The sequence below is a fragment of the Rhodnius prolixus genome, unplaced genomic scaffold, assembly GCF_049639745.1.
Source record: "Rhodnius prolixus isolate KJV_2025 unplaced genomic scaffold, Rpr scaffold_10, whole genome shotgun sequence".
In the NCBI taxonomy this organism is placed as follows: Eukaryota; Metazoa; Arthropoda; class Insecta; order Hemiptera; family Reduviidae; genus Rhodnius; species Rhodnius prolixus.
In genome coordinates, this window is record NW_027411615.1 from 27,655,098 (window position 1) to 27,674,932 (window position 19,835).

The 19,835-nt window shown below is 32.5% G+C and overlaps 1 protein-coding gene across 2 annotated transcripts; it reads left to right on the top strand.

The window, feature by feature from the left end:
• The first annotated feature begins 2,221 nt into the window (after positions 1 to 2,221).
• LOC141457128 (cathepsin D-like) lies at positions 2,222 to 18,767 on the top strand. 2 transcript variants are annotated; one of them, XM_074133674.1, is made up of 10 exons: positions 2,222 to 2,371; positions 4,057 to 4,201; positions 4,911 to 5,028; positions 5,550 to 5,668; positions 7,649 to 7,845; positions 7,936 to 8,061; positions 8,146 to 8,293; positions 9,126 to 9,218; positions 10,082 to 10,230; positions 17,395 to 18,767. In XM_074133674.1, the coding sequence occupies exons 1-10, from the start codon at positions 2,304 to 2,306 to the stop codon at positions 17,525 to 17,527; spliced, it is 1,296 nt and encodes a 431-aa protein (XP_073989775.1). In that variant the 5' UTR covers positions 2,222 to 2,303; the 3' UTR covers positions 17,528 to 18,767. The 2 variants fall into 2 exon arrangements, with proteins under 2 accessions (XP_073989775.1, XP_073989776.1); XM_074133675.1 differs by lacking the exon at positions 17,395 to 18,767 and adding an exon at positions 13,176 to 14,574.
• The last annotated feature ends 1,068 nt before the right edge of the window (positions 18,768 to 19,835 follow it).

The following is a 19,835-nucleotide window of genomic DNA, read 5'->3' on the forward strand; positions in this document are numbered from 1 at the left end:
GTTTCACAACTAGCAATCACAGCTACGAGTACATCATCAACTTAACCTAAAAGAAGTAGAGGGTTGTCGTCTTAAACTATGCTATTGAAGATTTCGTTTTATAATGCTGCCTTACGTTCTATATGTACCATAAAAGTCATAATCATTAATCTAATCTCCTCTGCTGGGCTTCACAGGTTACTATCACATATTTGACTTTTTCTAAACTTAACGCTCATTTTCTCATGAAATGAATGAGAAAAGAATTTGTGTACGTCACTATATATGCGCTTGAGAGAGAAAAAGTGAAAAAGAGAGAGACAGAATACAAAAATTATGACACAATATACAGTAGATTAGATAAGAAAATCTGAGTGCATGATCCAAAAATGCCTTGGATATTTCTTGAATAAAGTTGGTAGTTTTTATTAAAAAAAGTTCTTGATACCTTAAAAAAAAAGAGAGAAAAAAATTACTTGATTTAAGTATAATTTATAAATGATTGAATCCGGAGACGGATGTTGGTTTAGTGGTCAAGAGCGTGGCTTTGAAAGTGGAAGATCCCCCAGTTCGAATCCTGCGTATTACTACTTTTTATTTGTTAGTCAAAATGGTTTATAGCTTTCGCTTCCGTCCAAGACACCTAATTGGTAGTTGGACGTTAAGCCCCGCCTGAAAAAATAGGCGATTACTTGAATTTACTTTATGATTGTTTGAATACTTCAAAAATATATTACTCTAGACAGATGTAGAACGAATTGTCCTCTTCATTTAATAATTATTATAGAAATATTAGCGCCCTGAGGTTTCCTTGAGACACCTTTTGAGTTTCCTTCTCAAAATAAAGAAGTTCAAGGTTAATATCGCTAATCTAACTGGAATAAAGTATGAATTCTCAGGACTTAAACCTTGTGAACTCTGTAAATCTGGCGAAGTTGATAATTTAAAGCACTTCCTGAGTTCTTGCTCTGTTTTTACCTCATTCAGACAGAAATATATCGCTACATATCTCGCTCAAGATACAATGGAATCTTAATTATGGAAATACCTGATCAATAATTGATGTACTAAGACTTTTGTTACTCCATTATCTTGGCAATTGCAACGATTCTCTATAATATATGTACATAATTATTTTCAACGTATGAACAACAAGATTATTTGCAGTATGTTAAAGTTGATAAACATTTTCAATTTTGTACAAAATAGTTCTTATTTTTGTTTTTTGATTAGAACATTGTTTGTTTTTTCGTCCATACTAACATATACTACATATGTTCTACGTTTAAATAATGTTCGTGTCAAACTCTTGCTATTAGACCAAGTCTTTATAAGTATGAAATACAATGTAGCTTTAGTATAATTATACTTTTTCCTCAACAAACGTAGTTTTTCTTTCAGCAAAGTAAGCTAGATTCTAGCAGGGTGACCTTAAAAAGGCCTAGGCCACCGCGACCCAAAGGATCTATGGTGGCTCAAGTAAGCTAAGATGTCTTTGACAAATGATATTGGTAAAACTACTGAATCCTTTTTGTTATCAAAAAAGCCAACGTTAAAAAGGGTGGATTGTGGAGGTAGTATTCTGTAGGCTGTGCAAAGTCCAGCAAGAGGAGAGAAAGGTAATAACTTTGGTAGTGAACACATGGACGCACAATTACTCTAGTCTTTGTTCGCTTCATTGTAGCCGCGATGGAGTGAAGGGAGAGAAATCCTGATATCCCTAGTGTTACACCTTGCACGCCTATCTATTTGGCCACTTCTTTTGTTTATATTGCGATTAGACTCTTTAGCACAAGGTCCATCTACAACCAGGGTGCAAGTTGTTTGCCTTTATATAAATGATTTGGAACATTATCTCAGATGTAGCATAGCAGCCTGTACAATAGTTTATATAAAAATAAATTTCGATAAATCCAAAATGATGGTCTTTCGACACGATGGTAGGCCGGAAAAGGAGGGTGAACTGGGTTTTTTAATATTTTATTCAGAGATTGTAGTCAACGGATAGAAGTTTCTGGCGCTTACGCAACACCTAACTGTGGATAGCTAATCATTTAGTGATCTGGTATTATTTATAGGCGATCTAGATTTTACGCGTACTTAAAAAAAAATTATTATTATTTTTTTGTATTTTCATCAATTTTATCAGTACTTCATCAAGATTTATTAATTAAAAATAAAAGAGAGAGGGAAAATTAACAAACATATCCGATATTGAAGTGTTAAAGCAAATACCAAGGTAACTTATCTTATCAATACACCCAGTCTTACTAATCCGTATAAATGATGAAATTCGCGTCATTTAGTGAGTGACTAAACCGGCCATGAAGTTGATATTCGTGTTTCTGGTCTTCTCTCCCATCTTTTATGGATCAGCAGCACATGTTGGAAAGTTAGTATTCATTTTTAAATAATATTTTTTGTCGAGCTTTTTAATATTAGTGATCCTAAGTTTTACTTGAAAAATCTGCGTAAGCTGTAACTTTATAAGTAAAATGATTTGATGTAATTATTAATTGCTTACTTTAAATGAAATTTAAAACTCGTTGATAAGCAATGAAATTCTCCTAAAGTAGGATATTCTATGAGAAAAGATGTTGCAAGCAGTGAGAAATTAAAATTTTATGTTGAAAATGATGATGTTCGTCGTTAATATTAATTATAAATAATTTACGTGTGAAGTTTTTGAAATTTTATCTTTTATTTTTAATAATTTAAATTAAATTAATAAAACATTATTTTGTCATTCTTATTGTTAATAATGGTGCACTTAAAGCTGGTTTATCTCTAGATTTAAGAGTAATACCTCAAGTGTTTTCGATGAGTTAACTATAATAATAATAATTCTCTTAGAGACAATGATCATACATGGTTACACTTAAATTAAAGCCTTCATGATCAAAATTTGTACTTATCAATTACCATTAAAGTAAATTATTTGCAGTAAACTTTAACACTATCACTGATAATAATATAATCTCATTGTATACTCGCTTGTATTGAATTATTCAACTTAAAATAGTTCTCAAGCTTAAAATTGATGGCAATTAAAGTGATTATTAATTGTTTTAAACATTTAGTATCCTGCATAAGCGTGTCCTTAAGTAATCATGGCCAGTAGTTTGTCTGAGGTATACAGTAAATACTTGGCGTGAAGAAAAGGTTAGGTTTCTTGCACAGAGGCTTCTTATGATAGGTTTGCGTTCTTTTCTTTTACGTATCTATATCCTTGCTTGTTGGCGAATGGTTCCTAATGGCTGTGACAGATCATTCCCCTCTTTGACTGCCCTGTCAGCTATCATATTCCTCTTTAAGGTGGGCATCCATTACCAAAAAAAAAAAAAAAAAACCTACACTTCCGGAGGGAATTACGTACTTCAACTTCGTTCACTTTGGTTTTAGGTCTAAGCTTTGTGGAGGCCAATGCCAGGATACCAGTATGGGAATCGATGAGATGACCACGACATTTTTATTGCCTTAATCGATTCTAATACACAGACTTCCAAGTAAACTATCCGTTCAGAAACTGAAGTTTCTGCTTCAACATTTATGCTTCGTATTCCAAGTTCTACTTTTCCCTCGAACAATCCAGAGTAAATGAATCTTGTAGTTAACAGTTTTCTTCTAAGAACTAGCATATACAACGGTATAAATATGGAGATTCAAGCGATCAGCGCTGATATTATTTATGGCTGTGCATTTTAAGGACCACAGTCGTTATTCCATTTTGTTTTTGGTTTAAAGTCTCGTACCTTCAGGAGTATGCGTTATACCTCCAAGTAACAATCCCTAAAGTTCAAACTAGTGAATTTCCTTCTATCCCAACTTAAAGCTTATAAGAAAGATATTAGGGCGGATAATCTCCTAAAATAGCTGGTATATGGGGCAAGCCAATAAGATTTGTGGAAGTATTTTAAAAATTTTGATGACACACACAACCAATTTCAAAAAATTTGATGTTTCCGCTTCGGTAGACAAATGGAAACAACTAATCAATAAGAAATGGCGTAAAACAAAGCGATACATTTAGCCAATCACCGAATCAATGAACAAACATTCTGTGCATCATTATTTTAGGGTTCAACTTTATCGAAGACAACCAAAATCTTACGAACAATATTTGAATGAAAACATCGCCTATCGGGACGCTCTCTCCCAGCTGATCAATCTAAAGAGTTCTGGCCATAGCAGTGATACAGTAGATCTGCGCAATTTTGCCAATGTGAGTATTTATTTAGCTTCATAAAGTCTTAAGTTTCTGTTCTAATTTATGTGATTTTTAGAAAATACGACATTTAGACGGCTAAGGGCTGTATAAGGCCAACTCCCTGTAAAAGTTATAAACAAAAGAGAAAGCCGTAGATCATTAATTTAAAAAACTGTACTGGTTATAAGATTTTTCTTTAATTTAACTAAGTTTTGGTTGGGTTGGCTCCTAATTCTGAAGAATCGAATTTTGAATTTGAAAATGTTTATTTACAATTAATATTTTTGGTGACTGAATCATAGTTTCAATAGGATGAAAAATTATTGCCAGTTTCAGTCATTATAAACTTTATTATGCCGAATATAATGACTGAAACTGGCATTAAATTTTCATCCTATTAAATATTGAATTTAATCATAAACTAGGCAAATGCCATTAAAATTGATTGTTAAAAATGATTTTGGTTCAAAAACTTGTTCTCTTGTTAAACAATATTTCTTTTAAATCAAGGGTCACTCCAATTTCAAGCAGGTAATTAAAAAAATATTATACGTCCATTTTTATTTAATGATATCCTTTCATTCTAACCTTCTTCCCCGAATATCGAATCATAACCAGATAATTACCAACTTACGAACCCTAGGCAGCGTAATGTTCGAATTTCTAGGACAGAAAAACAGATAAACCCCCAAAAAATGTATTTTTTTTTATGTTCTGATTGCAGTCCCAATATTATGGCTCCATATCTATTGGAACACCACCTCAAAGTTTTGAAATATTATTCGATACTGGGTCCACCTTGTTATGGGTGCCTTCATTCGACTGCTTCAGCCCTGCTTGTAGTAAGTAAATTGTTATTTTTAAATAGATAACTATATTAATAATATATGAGCCGCTCACTGCCACAACTCGATGAACTCCTTAAACTAAAAAAGGTGGAGAAATGCGATGAAATAATGTACATTGTTTTTTAAAATTCATTTTATAATATAGATTTTGATCATTCAGCGCCTGCCACAAAATTTGAGTTGAATTATTGCAACGATTTACATTAAAGAACGGAGTTAAACAAAATGACTTCTGAAATAAATTATTTATTATTCCAATGGCCAAAAATTGTTTGACGTTTAATGGTGTTAATCTTTATTATTTGGGGAAATTTATTATAAATATAAAAAGCTATGACTGAACCGAGTGATACTTAAATTTAAGATATTTTCAAAAAATGGAGTTAATCTATTTGAGCATGAACATGTTTGCTATGAATTTATGTAGCTTTTAGATTAACCCAATAAAAAATTGAGGTATTTTTTTGTGGTTAATTATTACAAGTTTAATTGATAGTGTTCGTATTTGTTTTTAGTGACCCACCGAAAGTATGACCACATAAAATCAAGCACTTATACACCAGAAAATTTGGAAATTAGCATAATCTATGGCAAAGGCAGTATGACGGGAATCTTGGGTAGAGATACCTTACAGGTGATTCAACATTTTTGGTTTTGTTTGGGGAGGCAGGTTAATCGGAATCAAACGGAAGGATGAATACTTTTAAGGCACATTATTCTGTGTATAGATCACTACTAGCTTGCTAAGACTATCTTGGATTTCTTCCAAGGAAATGTTCGAATTAAATAGTGAAATTAAAAGAAATTCGAGAATAAAAAGTGAATCTTAGGTCAGCAGCGATAAGAATAACAAATCGAAATGCAATCTCAGAGCTTTTTGTAACTTTAAAATTTTATATTCATACTTTCAATCAAACATGGACTCCTTGAAAGTAAAAAATTATTTAGAAAATTTTTTACGTAATTGCAATATCTTCTCTTAAATAAGGGAAATAAAATTTCTAAATCGCGAAGCTTATTTATTTTGCATTATTCAGGTTTAGTAACGTATAAAACAAAACTAATCTATAATGTTTTAGAAATTGCGAATATAATATCAGAAAGAAGAAAAGCAATCCTATTAATTGAAATCAATTACATATTTGGGCAGTTTAGACGTATTATTGTTCGAATTTTATTGCCAACTGTTAAATTAAAAAATATCGTAAGAGCTTTAAGTTGCTTACAAAGCAAATCCATCTTTGAGAAAGGCTATTTTGTCATGAATTATTAACTATAATTGAACGCTGCCGTTTTTATCCATTGTATCCATTGCATCTTTTTTTCAACTCTATTCCTGGACGGTTCAGGAGTTTTTTTTCCGATTTCATATCGTTAGAATTAATCGTTTGGTGTAGAGAATTTGATTTCAACTAAGTTTTAATCTTTCTCTACGATCGTTGTTGGTTAACATATTGTGGGGGTTCACTGATGATGTAGGGGTAGTGAACCCCCACAACTCATCCACTCTAGCGTAGGGGTAGTGAAACCCCACCACTCACCCACTCTAGCCAGAGAGAAAGGGACAGCCCCCTTGGACACAGAGAAAGGAGGCTCGGCGAAGGTATATAAGAACAAGAGGAGATTCAATGATGATATTCATCATATTCATATTCAATTCATCATCATAATCATATTCAATCATCATATTCAGATTCAATTAGAGATTCAATTCAGTTCGATATACTCAGTTCAATATTCAGCTCGAGAGTTCAAAGTCTTACACTTCAGTTGTACACATCGTTTAGCCACGTCAGTCAGTCTGTTCTGTTCTTGTAGTGTAAAGTATAGAGTCCTTGGCAGTCAGTCATATAAATACATAAAGTCTTATACCGATACTAAAAGTGTTATTTATCCATCAACATCCACAACCAACATCTCTGTCTCTCTCTCACATCTGAACCCATTACAACATCTTTGCCAAAATTTAAGTCTTTCAAAAAAATAGCTAGTACAGCTTACTAGCTGACATTTTGAAGTTAGAGAGATGCCTACGGTTGAACTTCTATGAGTCAGCAACTGTATGACGAAAACTTAGTTGTAGTCCAATCTACCTCAGATGATAGATGAAAATCCAAAAACTGCCAGAGAGGAGGAACCATGCGTGGTTCGACGAAAATGAAGCATCATTCCGGAACTAACCCCATTTTTTTTTTTTTAAATAGAAATTAACAATTTTGAGAAATGATGGTTTTGGTTTATTTCGAGCGTTGTTGATGGATGATTTTTGGGGAATATCGAGGAGCGGTCATCAATAAATACAACTTTTTTGCTTTATACTAACGTTTCGGTAATTTTTACTACCTTCTTCAGGGTATTAACTGTAAAAATGTTTGTGAAGTTTAATGTAGAGCTATATCATTATAACTGTGGAAAAGTTATTATCAGTTGTTGATATAGCTATACATTAAACTTCACAAACTTTTTTATAATACCCAGAAGAAGGTAGTAAAAATTACCGAAACGTTGGTATAAAGCAAAAAAAGTTGTATTTATTGATGACCGCACCTCGTTATTCCCCAAAAATCATCCAATTTTGAGAAATGTTATAATTTATTATTTTATTTAATTAAAGATTGGAAATTTCACGGTAAGGCGACAACAATTTGCTGAAGCAACCAAAGAACCTGGGAATGCCTTTTTACATTCCCAATTTGATGGAATATTGGGCATGGCGTTTCCAACTGCAGGTTCAAAAGTTGAACCAGTCTTCCATACACTGATAAAACAAGGACTGGTTGAAGATCGTATATTTTCTTTTTTTCTTAACAGGTGATTTGCTATTAAAACATCTCTTACTGAGAGGTTTTTATAATATAAAAACCATTTTATAATATAATCTATCTATATTTCAACTTGCAGAGATCCTAACGGAGATTTGGGAGGCGAAATGATCTTAGGTGGCTGGAATGATTATTACTTCGATTCGTCAAAAATTAACTACATTCGTCTTTCTAAGGTGGATAAATGGCAGTTTAAAGTGGACTCGTAAGTAAATATAAGTTATTCTCTTTTTTTGAAATTAATAAACAAAAATTATTAGGTAGAATATTTTTTTTTTTTTTTTTACAGCATTTCAAGCACAAATAAAACAATGTTTTGCAAAGATAGTTGCGAAGCTATTGCAGATACAGGCACCACAATGATTATTGGTCCTACTGATGAAATCGCAGCCATACACAAATATATCGGTGCTGTTCAAAACTACGGTATGGGAACAGTAAGTATTTTTGATTAGCAAATTTTGTAAGTTTTATATTTGAAATAATGAATTATTGAAATCTAGGTCAATTTTTATTCTGGCTAACTCTGCGAAAGTGTATTCTCTTCGTTCATTGGTAGAGAGTAATTACAAACAAGGCTGTCAGCGACAATGTCGCGGAGCACATGCTTAAAAAGCTCTGCTTTAAGTGGCGGAGTTTAGCACACAAGCATCGCATTAGTTTTGTATAAGATGCTCAGAGTCTTACAGAAAAGTCATGCTTAAAAAACTATCAACTATCAAGAGAATTGAGAATACAAGCAATGACAAATCTTGCCCAGGTGCTTGCTAGCGATGGGGATGATTCTGTTGTCAATGAATGCTTGCTATACCTAACTCTGAAGTGTCAGAAAAAAATTGAAGAATTTAGTAAAGTAATATTAAATGGGGAGAAATCTCTTTGCTCCACATTGTATTCCTACTTGCTTAATTTACTCCTAACAAGAAGAGAAGGTACTTCGCTTTCTCCCAACGAATTCTTTTTTTAAAAAAAAAATCCTTAAAAAACCTGTTAACCATGATTCTGAAGCTTTATCATTTAGGAGTAGATAAACTTGTAAACTGAATCGAACAACTAAAAGGACAATCAATCCGTATCTCAATAGAGCCTGCTTGATTTACTACAACTTGTTGATGTTCTAGACGAAACTGATAGCAGATGCAAAGCAATTATATGTGTAAGACTGAATCTTAATCGAGCTTGTCTTTCTCAGCGTTTGGTCAAAAAAAATCAAGATCTTTTTATGTATTTTTCTGAATTAAGTTACAATTTTTCATTTTCTATTTTCAGGTTAAGTGTAAAGACGTCCCCAATCTTCCGCCCATTACATTCCTCATCAATGGCACGGAGTATGTCCTGAAAGGAAAAGATTACATCCTTAATGTTAGTAGATTCAATTTTTGTTTTACATCTTTTTTTTCTTAACTCAGTTGTAGAGTATTATATGAAGTAAGACGCCATAAAATAGCAGCTAATACAATTAAAAAAGTTTATAAAATCTTTTGAACTAGCATATGAATCTCCCTCTTATTGATATTCTTAAAGTAATAAACTTCTTTCTAACTTTGGAATTTAAAATAAGTTTTGGCTGCAAAGTTTACTGTAATAAAGCTACACTTATGAAAAAAGAAGCGTGCAAGCTTGCCCGAACTTCATTCTCCAAATTAACTGTAGTAAACTGTTCCTCATAATAATAATAATGATAATAATAATAATAATAATAATCTTCTCTCGGATGTTTTCTTCCTAGGAGCTTCTTACATCTCACTGTCCGGTGATAGACAGTGTTGTCTGTAACGAGAGAACACTGTCCGGAGGCCGGCAGTGCACTGAAAAAAGCTCCGGGCGCCAATAACCTTAGATGTTGATGCGCCTTAAATTATGAAAAAAAAATATAATTTTTAATTATTTAAGTTAATAGTGATTTTCTAAAAAAAACAAAAAAGTTCAACTTTAAAAGTACACAGACCAACTTCCGTTTCATATTAAGGGGTAAATATTAATTCTCCGTTGCCTAAAATTCTGTTTTAGGAGAAAATTATCCAAATATTTTTGAATTTAAGGGGTAATCCAGCTCCTGTATGCGCTAAATCTTAAACTAATTCTGCATGCGAACAGAACTGTTATTCACAAAGAGTTATTCAAATTATAACTTTTAGAGGCGGCGAGAAAATAGTTTGTCAGAATCTTTTTTATTTTTCCTCATTTTTGTAATTTTTTTAACTTAAATTTTTTTTAAATTTCAGTTTGATTACGATCCCTACAACTGTATAACCGGCTTCTCTGGCGTAGAATTAAAAGGAAAGCCCTGGATTTTAGGCGATGTCTTTTTGCGCAAGTTTTACACCATCTTCAACGTTCAAGATAAAGCTGTAGCCTTCGCTACATTAAACAAGTAAATCTTTACTCGAAAGTTCATAAGTATACTACACATACTTTTCTGCCATAAAAAGCTTGCCAAAATGCCGCCAATGAGCTCCTTCTGAATTGTTTTCTAAATTGAAAATTATAAGTTCAAGGTCTCGCTACTTTTGTGGCCAATTAAGGCAATGTACGTAATAATTACAATATATATAACAAATTTAGCCACGGTAGCTGAGCGGTTAACCTGCAAAGCTAATATGTATTGTGGTACTGGGTTCAATTCCCGGTCTTTAGGCCTTGGATTTTATTTAATAGTTAATAAAAGAAATTTACAGTAAAGTAAGTTTGCTAGTCGCCTCCGTCCACGACACCTAATTGGTAGTTGGACGTTAAGCCCCGCCTGATAAAATAGGCGATTACTTTACTTTTTATAACAAATTTAAGCATTTTTCTTTCATATAATTGTAAATAATAAAGGCGTTCAGCTTGCAAATTTTTGTTCGGTAAAGGTGAAATTTTACCACTCTGTACTCGTGCTTGCAGCGTAAAATGATCTAACATCTAACAAACGCACATTCAAATTGAATGCGCACAGACAGTCTGTCGATACATATAGGGGCACATCCTCTTACAAAATAACAAAAATTATTATTATTTTTTTAAGTAACCGATCAGGTATTGGGAGTTCGTTCAACTTCAGGATGTTTCAGCCTGTAATATTCTCAACACTAATAAAACCCAGAAGTAGATGGCATAACGACCGCCGACGGAAAAGCTATCTCAGAGTTGTTTAAACCCTCTTATAGAAACTGTTGAAAGAATCTAATGAACCCGTTTTCTTTATGTTCATTCAATTATTAATACAATTTAAACTCATGCTTAGAAAGCATTAAGTATTAAGGACATGAACTTATTTTAAATATATATTATGTATTTATTTTTTGAAGCATTTAATTAACGAATAAAGAAACGATATGAAAGTCATTAAAATCAAATTAAAGCAGACTTAGATTTCAGTCTATAAGATAATGTAGTCAGTGCTTATCTTTAAAGATGAAAAGGAATTATTGTCGAAGCCCCGAGAACTAAAGTTGAAGCAATCCTCATTCAGGTCTGAAGTTTTCTGGTCCTACGCCTGGATTGGGGTTCTTTTTCTGGGAGCGGAGGGATGCACTGGTGCCAAATAGACCTTACTAGCTAGGCCTTAACCTGGCATCAAGGTTAATCATCATTAAGTCTCATCTTTAAAACCCGTGCGATCTTACAGTCTGGGAAGTAATGAGGAAAGAAAATATTTCATACTCCACACCTTTTTATTTAAACCAAAGTTACCAAATCTTGTTTTTTCTTTTTCTTTTTCCTTGTACAAAAAAAAATTATATTCAAAGAATACTGTAACCTTGTTTTGACGACTAATCAAAAATATGAAATTTGGGAAGGGAATAATGTTGAACAGAAAGCAAAACAGACTAATAATTTCATGAATTGAAGCAATTTGACTTTAGACTGTATCTATTTCATAACTTAGTTTATAAGAGGCACAATTTAAAAAATTATAATTATTTTTAGTTCACGTAAAGCAATGTTTTCCTATGAATGAAATTTTATGTTGATTAATATATATATAATTTGATGCGCAAAATTAAATTATATTTTGTTCTATACCTTTTAAACGTTGTAATTATTAGGCAAAATTTAAGTTTTGTTTACTACGCTTTGAGATTGTCTTTAAAAATAAATGTGTCCAGAGACACGTTTCGAGATCTGTAAAAAGATGTGCGCCCATTTAGGCCAATCTATCTCCTCATTTCCTCTTAAATATTTATAAGGCTTCTGATCATACATCAATATTTTTAAGATAGATTCATAATAAAGTACACATGATCGTGATTATCATAAAAATCACCTAACGATAGTCCTCTTTTCGTAAAAGAATTTTTATTAATTCTTTACCAAATTTCCGCTAGCTCATAGCCAATTTTAACGTTCTTACAATTTAAATTCTTAACTTATTTAGAAAACCAGCTTAAATAAATTTATTATTTCTTTTTTTTTTATTTTGGCATGTTATTGGCATGTTATGTTTGGCATAAAGCTATTGCATGATGCTTTATTGTTCGTTGTTTACATGCTGATATGGGTAATTGCTTTTGAATTGTTCTTTTGTGGGTTGTTTAATTTTTAGAATGGCGATTCTCTGGAACAAAAAAGGGCAAAAAAGTTTCTTAATCAGTTACTAACATATTTATTATATTATTATTAATTTTTATTGGACTGAAGTGATATTGAAAAGAGACGCTATAATAAAAGTATTAAAAAAATAGGTAAAAATCAACAAATTAAATTACATTATAATTTACAGTAAGATAATCAATAAATTAATGATTTACCATTTATTGTTCCCAAGAAAAGCTATTTATATTAAAAGCAAATTTATGACAATTTTTATATACAATTTATATAAGTAAGTATACCTCAGAGTACAGTGGTAATCTTAAAGAAGATAGTACTAATTATAATTTTATAATTTAATTCTCATCAATAGTCGTTCTTTGCAAAATTTTCTGGACTTTACAATTTGAAATAATTTTGAAAATATTTATGATAATCTGAAACAAAGATGGAGGAGCCAAGCATAAGTCAAAAATTAAACTATTCAAGACTTACGACTTCTTAGACTTTATTTTTATCGAAAATGGAATCTAAGCTCTTAAAGGCCTGTTTTAATTTTTCATAAATTAAAATTCTAGCGTGGAAAGGTTGTCAGTTTAATTAAATAACGGATTATTTAGTTTAAGTATGGGTACATTTTTTATTGAGGAAAAGTTTTCTTCATTAAAGTTATTAACAAAGAAGCTTGTTTAATAAAGACCAACTTCCACTTCTTAGCCAACTAAAAGCTTTCTGCAACTACTAAACAGGATTGGCGTACGAAAATCTATCTCGTAAGTAATTGAATTTCTTATGATTTGACAGGTTGCTTTAATAAGAAAAGGTTACAATCAAGGAACACTCCTTTAATTCAAGTATTGTGAGAAAAGGGGTCGTAGAATTACAAGATACAGATAATGGGAGGCGCCATGATAGCCGAGCGGTTAAGAGGCGAGACCTGTAAAGCTATGTATTGTGGTACTGGGATCGATTCCAGGTCTTCAGACCTTGGATTTTATTTAATGGTTAATAAAAGAAATTTACAGTAAAGTATGTTTACAAGTCGCCTCCGTCCACGGCAATTGGTAGTTGGACGTAAAGCCCGCCTGAAAAAATAGGCCATTACTGGCAAGGGTTCAGAAATGGATTAATTATTGGATTAGAATGTTTTTCCAAGGTAGCAGGTTTAACATATATGATTTTCACCATATTCAGAACAAATTCATCCAAATCATAAAACATTAAATCAAAAATCAAAAAAAGATAGTATCCGGCTAAGGTGATGAGTTATTGGAGAAAGATGGTCCTCTGGGACAGACTGGAAAGTGTTCCTAAAGAAACCTAAATTAGAGGAGAACAGTTTGTGCTGATTTTTGGACACGTCCTAGAATTCCTGAATCGACCGCTCGTACAGGAGTCGCTGGGCAAAGGAGAAGATGGAATGAATGAAGCAAGCGAAATGAGGAACTGGCAGAACCCGGTAGAGGAAAAGGCAACAAGGACTAAGAAGGATAGTGGAACCTCAAGCTGGTTGGCGCTAAACGATGTCTACGATTACACAATGTTGATGTTAATGTCTTCAAAGCTTTTCTGAAGTGAACCAACTTAATGTTATCAATATTTCCTGCGAATTTACTTCAACTTGAACAATCTTTGTGCCATAAATGTTCGTAGTAAAGAATAAATATGAATAATTTAAAAAAAAAGTTGTTATTCCATAAATAATGCATTATATCTATTTATTTTGTATCTTCTATTCATGAATCTGTTATTAAAAGATCTGCTTACCTACAACAGAAATGTCAATTCCAATGAAATTTCTTAATCAGCTACTTATTTTTCTTCCCACGAAGGACTTCCTCGAGATTACAGCTGAAACAGAAAAGGTATGTTTTAAGCGAGAAATTGCCAAGAATGGATTTTGCTCTGAAATTCTAGCAAAAAAATAATCAGCTGTGATATTTTGATAATGTCAAATTTACTCTGCCAATCACTTGGAATAAGAAAAAAATAAAATGTAGAAAATGTAAACAACGTGTGGGCAACAAAGGAACAACATTAAAAATGATCTAAAGTGACCAAATTGGTTTTGAAACAACACCATTAATGCTTTCATAAAAGAATTGAATTTTGTTTATTGCAACTTTGAAAGTTTCAAAAACATAATAGGACTCCTTAATCTACTGGTACATCAGCTACCTTGATGTTGTTTTCTAGGTTAAAGGCATATTAGTGATCTAATAGCAATTATTCTTATTCTTAAATCAGATCTTCATTTCTAAAGAAATAGTTTCTGTTTCTTTAAAAAAACGGTTCTTTCTTAATAATTCTGATCTCTTGTAAAAACGTTATTACTATTTTTGCGCAAAATGCAAAGTTCAATGATATCTGTAAGTCGTTATTATGAGACAATGTTATTTTTTAATTTTTTTACTTGTCCTCACCTCAGTAGCATTGATAACAACTAGAAAGAATCTTTATTTAAACTAAATACAGCCTAACAAAGTGCAGCTTTTGCATTCTTACTCATCACATTCTGTATCTTTCAAACGAATATTTTTTACTGATTTGCACTTTTTTTTTTTTTATTTTAAGTAAAGAAATTTCAAGATCCTCACAGTTCTCCAGAACTTAGTATTTTTTTTAAACAAATCTTCCTTTCGATTTGTCTTCCATCTACCCATGCTAATAATACGAATTGAAAAGAAATGGGTGTGAAAAGCAGAGATAACTCAAAAGGGCCTTCGTCTAAATAGAAGAAGTTAACTCGTACCATAAACAAGGAGAGCTACCATGTTTCTTTCTCATCGTAATTGATTATGACTTGTAACATAACAACTATCCTGGTGCCTCCATTAAAGTAAAAGTTGGGCAGCGTTTTCTTAGGCTAAAGAGAAATGTCACAGACATAAGAATTACGAGGGTCGTTTGAAAAGTCCGTGCAAAGTCAGAGAGATAGCACTACTGGCGCGTATCGAAGTTATGTTTAGTTAGTAGCATCTCTTGGAAGAACACACACCAAGTTTCAGCCAGATCGGTCTATTTCTTTGTGTTTGGCATTCGTTTGAATCGAGGAAGTCGAGTGATTTTCTCACGCTAGAACAAAAACGAAATCGGTGAAGTGTTGCAAGGACGGTTTGCAGCTGTTCCAGAAGAATCCGCATGACTTTAAGCGTCGTTTCGGCACTGTGGATGAAACATGGATACATCACTACACTCCTGAGACCAAAGAACAATCTAAACAATGGGTTACAAGGGGGAATCTGCGCCAAAAAAGGCGAAAAGGTTCCTTCGGCCGGAAAGATTATGGCGACTGTCTTTTGGGATTCGCAAGGAATAATCCTCATCGACTATCTGGAAAAGGGTAAAACTATTACAGGTGCATATTATTCATCGTTATTGGACCGTTTGAAAACCGAGCTGCAAGAAAAACGCCCACGATTGGCCCACAAAAAAGTCCTTTTCCATCACGACAACGCACCAGCTCACACCTCAGCAGTTGTGGTCGCAAAATTAATGGAAATAGGGTTCCAACTCGTTTCACATCCCCCCTATTCTCCAGACTTGGCTCCCTCGGTCTACGATTTGTTCCCCAATTTGAAGAAATGGCTGGCGGGAAAAAGATTTTATTCAAACGAGGAGGTGATTGCAGAAACGAATGGCTATTTTTCAGACTTGGACAAATCCTATTATTCGGAAGGGATCAACAAACTAGAGCAGCGTTGGACGAAGTGTATAAGCCTAAAAGGAGAGTATGTTGAAAAATAAAAAAGGTTTACCCCAAAAAATTAAGTAGTTTTTATTTTTGCACGGACTTTTCAAACGACCCTCGTACTAAGCAATGTAAGAATTGCACTTGAAGGAGAACTAAGTTACATTTTTTTAAATTTCTGGACCCAGCTAAAGTTTAATGTGATTTTTGAGGAAAAAAAAAAAACAATGTAAGGTTGTGTTAATGCAAAAACTTATGGAGCGAGGTGAGCATTGAAATCTCAGTTGTGGAAACACTGACTTATCCAGCAAAGAGGATTTTTGCAGACAAGTGAAGGCCTGATTAACCTAAACGTGACAGATGTTAGGGCATAGAAAACATAATATGATAACTTAAAACCTCTCAGACCTATGGTTTTAATAAATTTGTCCAGCTCCCGCTAGAGGCGTTTACAGATTACTTCGTAATTTGAGAAGTGAGAAAATGATTACTCTTTTAAAGAAAATATTTAACGCTAGGTGCTGAAAATTCTCACATTGCTATTCAAGGAGGCTTATCCTACAACTGACAATTATCCAAAGATAAAGCCTTAAGAAAACTCAGAATTTTGGGGACTCCACTTTTCCGTTCTTAATGAAATTATCGATCCTGATGACACTTAAGCTAGAAGAACCAGTCACACAGGATCAGTTCAGTAAAATTGATAAGCAATAATTTTAACAAAATTCTGAAGACTGATAAGGCTAGGTGTACTTCTTTAATTTCCTATCACAGGTTGTTGTAGAGGAACAGAAGATAGTAGAATCATTCTTTAAGTCAAACTGAACTATCCTTAAACGAAGGAACAGTTACAAAAAAAAAGGTACACTTCAATAACCCAGCAACACCTCGACCACCATTTTGCCTAACTTTGGTAATCTATTGTTCATTCTTTTTGGTGACTGATTTATAGTTTCAATAGGATGAAAAAATAATTGCCATTTCAGTCGAGTAAAATTTATTTTGCCGAGCTTTCGACCTAGGGACTAGGTCATCTTCAGGGCTAGTTTAGAAAGTAATACTTTTACATTTCAGGGTTGGTGTGTCTTCTGTCTTGTCTGTTCATGTCTTCCCACTCAGTACTTGCCCTAAAGATGACCTAGTCCCTAGGTCGAAAGCTCGCCAAAATAAATTTTACTCGACTGAAATGGCATTTATTTTTTCATCCTATTTGGTAATCTACTTGAAAAGATTAGGAATTTTTCCAAATACCAATATTTAAGTTGTTCGAAATATTAATTAAATGTATATATTACATATTTTTAATAACGATTATTCCTTTTTGTTTTTCAGATCCGCCAGTAGACCAATTACAAATTTCACTCCACTGTATCCAGGAAATAATGGTGCTTCTACTTTAACTAACCAGATGACACATTGGATAATATTAATTATATGTTTAAGAAAATGGTTCCTACTTGTTTAACCAATTAAAAGCAATGACTGAACAAGTTTGAATTGTTATTTTAATTAAAATGCCTATTTTAAGTTAAGATTTCTTTAATTAAAAAAAAAAAACCATTGTGATATGAAACATCCAAAATTTTGAAAAAGGTCAAATTTATACATTCAAAATTAATTTTATGTATATTTAATGTAAAGTATAACAAAAATTTGTAAAAATATTTAAAATTTTGGACGAAAAGTAGTTAGGGTTGATAACCAATTGAGACAAAAAATAATTTTATTTTATAGCAATAATTTGGTTTCTAGCTGATTATATCGCCGAAGTGCTATAGTGATACCTTAATCACTTTTTCTATTAAAAATATTGTCCCTTTGGATTAACAGAAAGTATGGTATTAGAAGCATTAATTTGCGTTTATGCAGACATGAATTAGAATTTTCTATCGTTGAGTGTTGCGGTTATTCGTGAAGTTGAGCCAGTCCCATTATTTCCTTGATTTTTTTTTTACAACGAATAGCGGATTAATGTTTTCGAACCTGGCTGTATCGTGAAGAAGTTTCTGGATTTTCAATGTTACTGATTCGTCAGATAGACGGATTTTAAGTGGATTAAAACTGTCCGGGTAGGACAGTTGCGCAAGGGTTCTTTTTATTGCTCTCATTGAACAAATTTATGGTGGTAATATAAACGTTAGGTACATTGAATCTAAAAACATTTTAATGGCTCAACTTAGGCCTTTTAAAGTCTTCAAAAATTTAGGCGAGAATGTGTTACAGGTTTTTCAAGCTCATGTTTCTGTCTTCAATTCGATAATGTGAAGTAATGGGGGATAGATGGGAATAATTTTTAGAGTAAAGTTTCTGGACTGGGATGGCTGATAAGCTGATAAGTTGGCTTTGACTGAGAGAGATCTCTTGGACAGTCGATCTGCATCCAAAATTGGGACATTTGGAGCCGCTACATTGTACTACATCGAAATATTATCACCTAATTGGTTTTACAATTGTAGACTAACTGATCGCGATAGCTTACACTTTCTTCAGCAATTAACAATAAATTTGGAAGCTGTAAGCTATTTTAAAAATAAATGGTTCCCAAATACTATCTAATACTTTGTTGGCACATGACAAATTCGCTAAATCAATTCATGGTTGGTTATCAAATTAAATTAATGTTGTCTTTCATTATCAATGTATGTTTGTGATATCATTTTAAAAAATAAATGACAAAATTTTGAAATAAATATTTGATGTAAATATTTGCAAAATTTTTATATAATTATTCCTTTTAAGCTTTTGTTAATTGCAGTTTTTTTTTGACAATTCTTTGATCCCCTTTCATGGTTAGTCAATGTACTAGGAAATCATTTTTTTAATTATACCTAAATATAAACATCTGTAGATCTAAATAAAATAAAGGAACACATTTCCACAGAGTGTAGATTTCCGCGTCCTCACTTCGCCACACAGTCAAGTAGATCCGGTACCCCTATACGCTATCCCTTACTAGCAAAATTTAAGACAAAGATGTGATGGAGTTTCAGTAATACATTGAAACAGACAATAGTTAGCTGTGTACATATTAGTTAAGTCTACAATTCTTAACTTTAACTTACATTTAACTTTGTATTCGTTGTCCTATCCATTGCATAAGTTCTTGAAAATTTACTTTGCCTTGGCTTAAATACAAAAGGTACTGAGACACAATTTGGCGGATAAAATCCATATTCCTTGGATGTTGTTTTGTACATAGGATGGCAATGGTATTCGTAACCATATTTTCTAAGTGGATCTGAAAAAATACAATATAATGAAATTATAAAAAAACTATTGTTCAATGATTTCAGTAGTTTGTAAAATATTTGTACCACTGTAATGACAGACACCGTGGGGAACGCTTACTACAGTATAAATTCGGCTGTCAAAGTGTGAAAGAGAGGAGAAAAGCTAATAAAAACTTACATTCTTTGCTTTTAGGACATGGATTCATGTATTCATAGATTAAAGCTTTTTCTTTACGAGCATCGTGTAAAAAGTCTTTATGAATTAGCTCGGAAAAATCAGACATTTTTTTTTGGTGTGCAATTATCGAAGAAAGAAATTAAACTTATCTAATCTAGTGAAGAAAACCATTCATTAAATAAACATATGTTCATATTATAAATCAGTAAATTAATGCGGAAAATTATTGTTACAATGACATTGGGCCCCTTTTTCTTTTTTGGCATTTTCCTCGCCTGAAATTTTTTTTCAAACTTTTCTTTTTACCAACTTTATAATTATAAGTTAATTAGTTTTATAGTGTTTAATACAAGGTTGTCCACCAC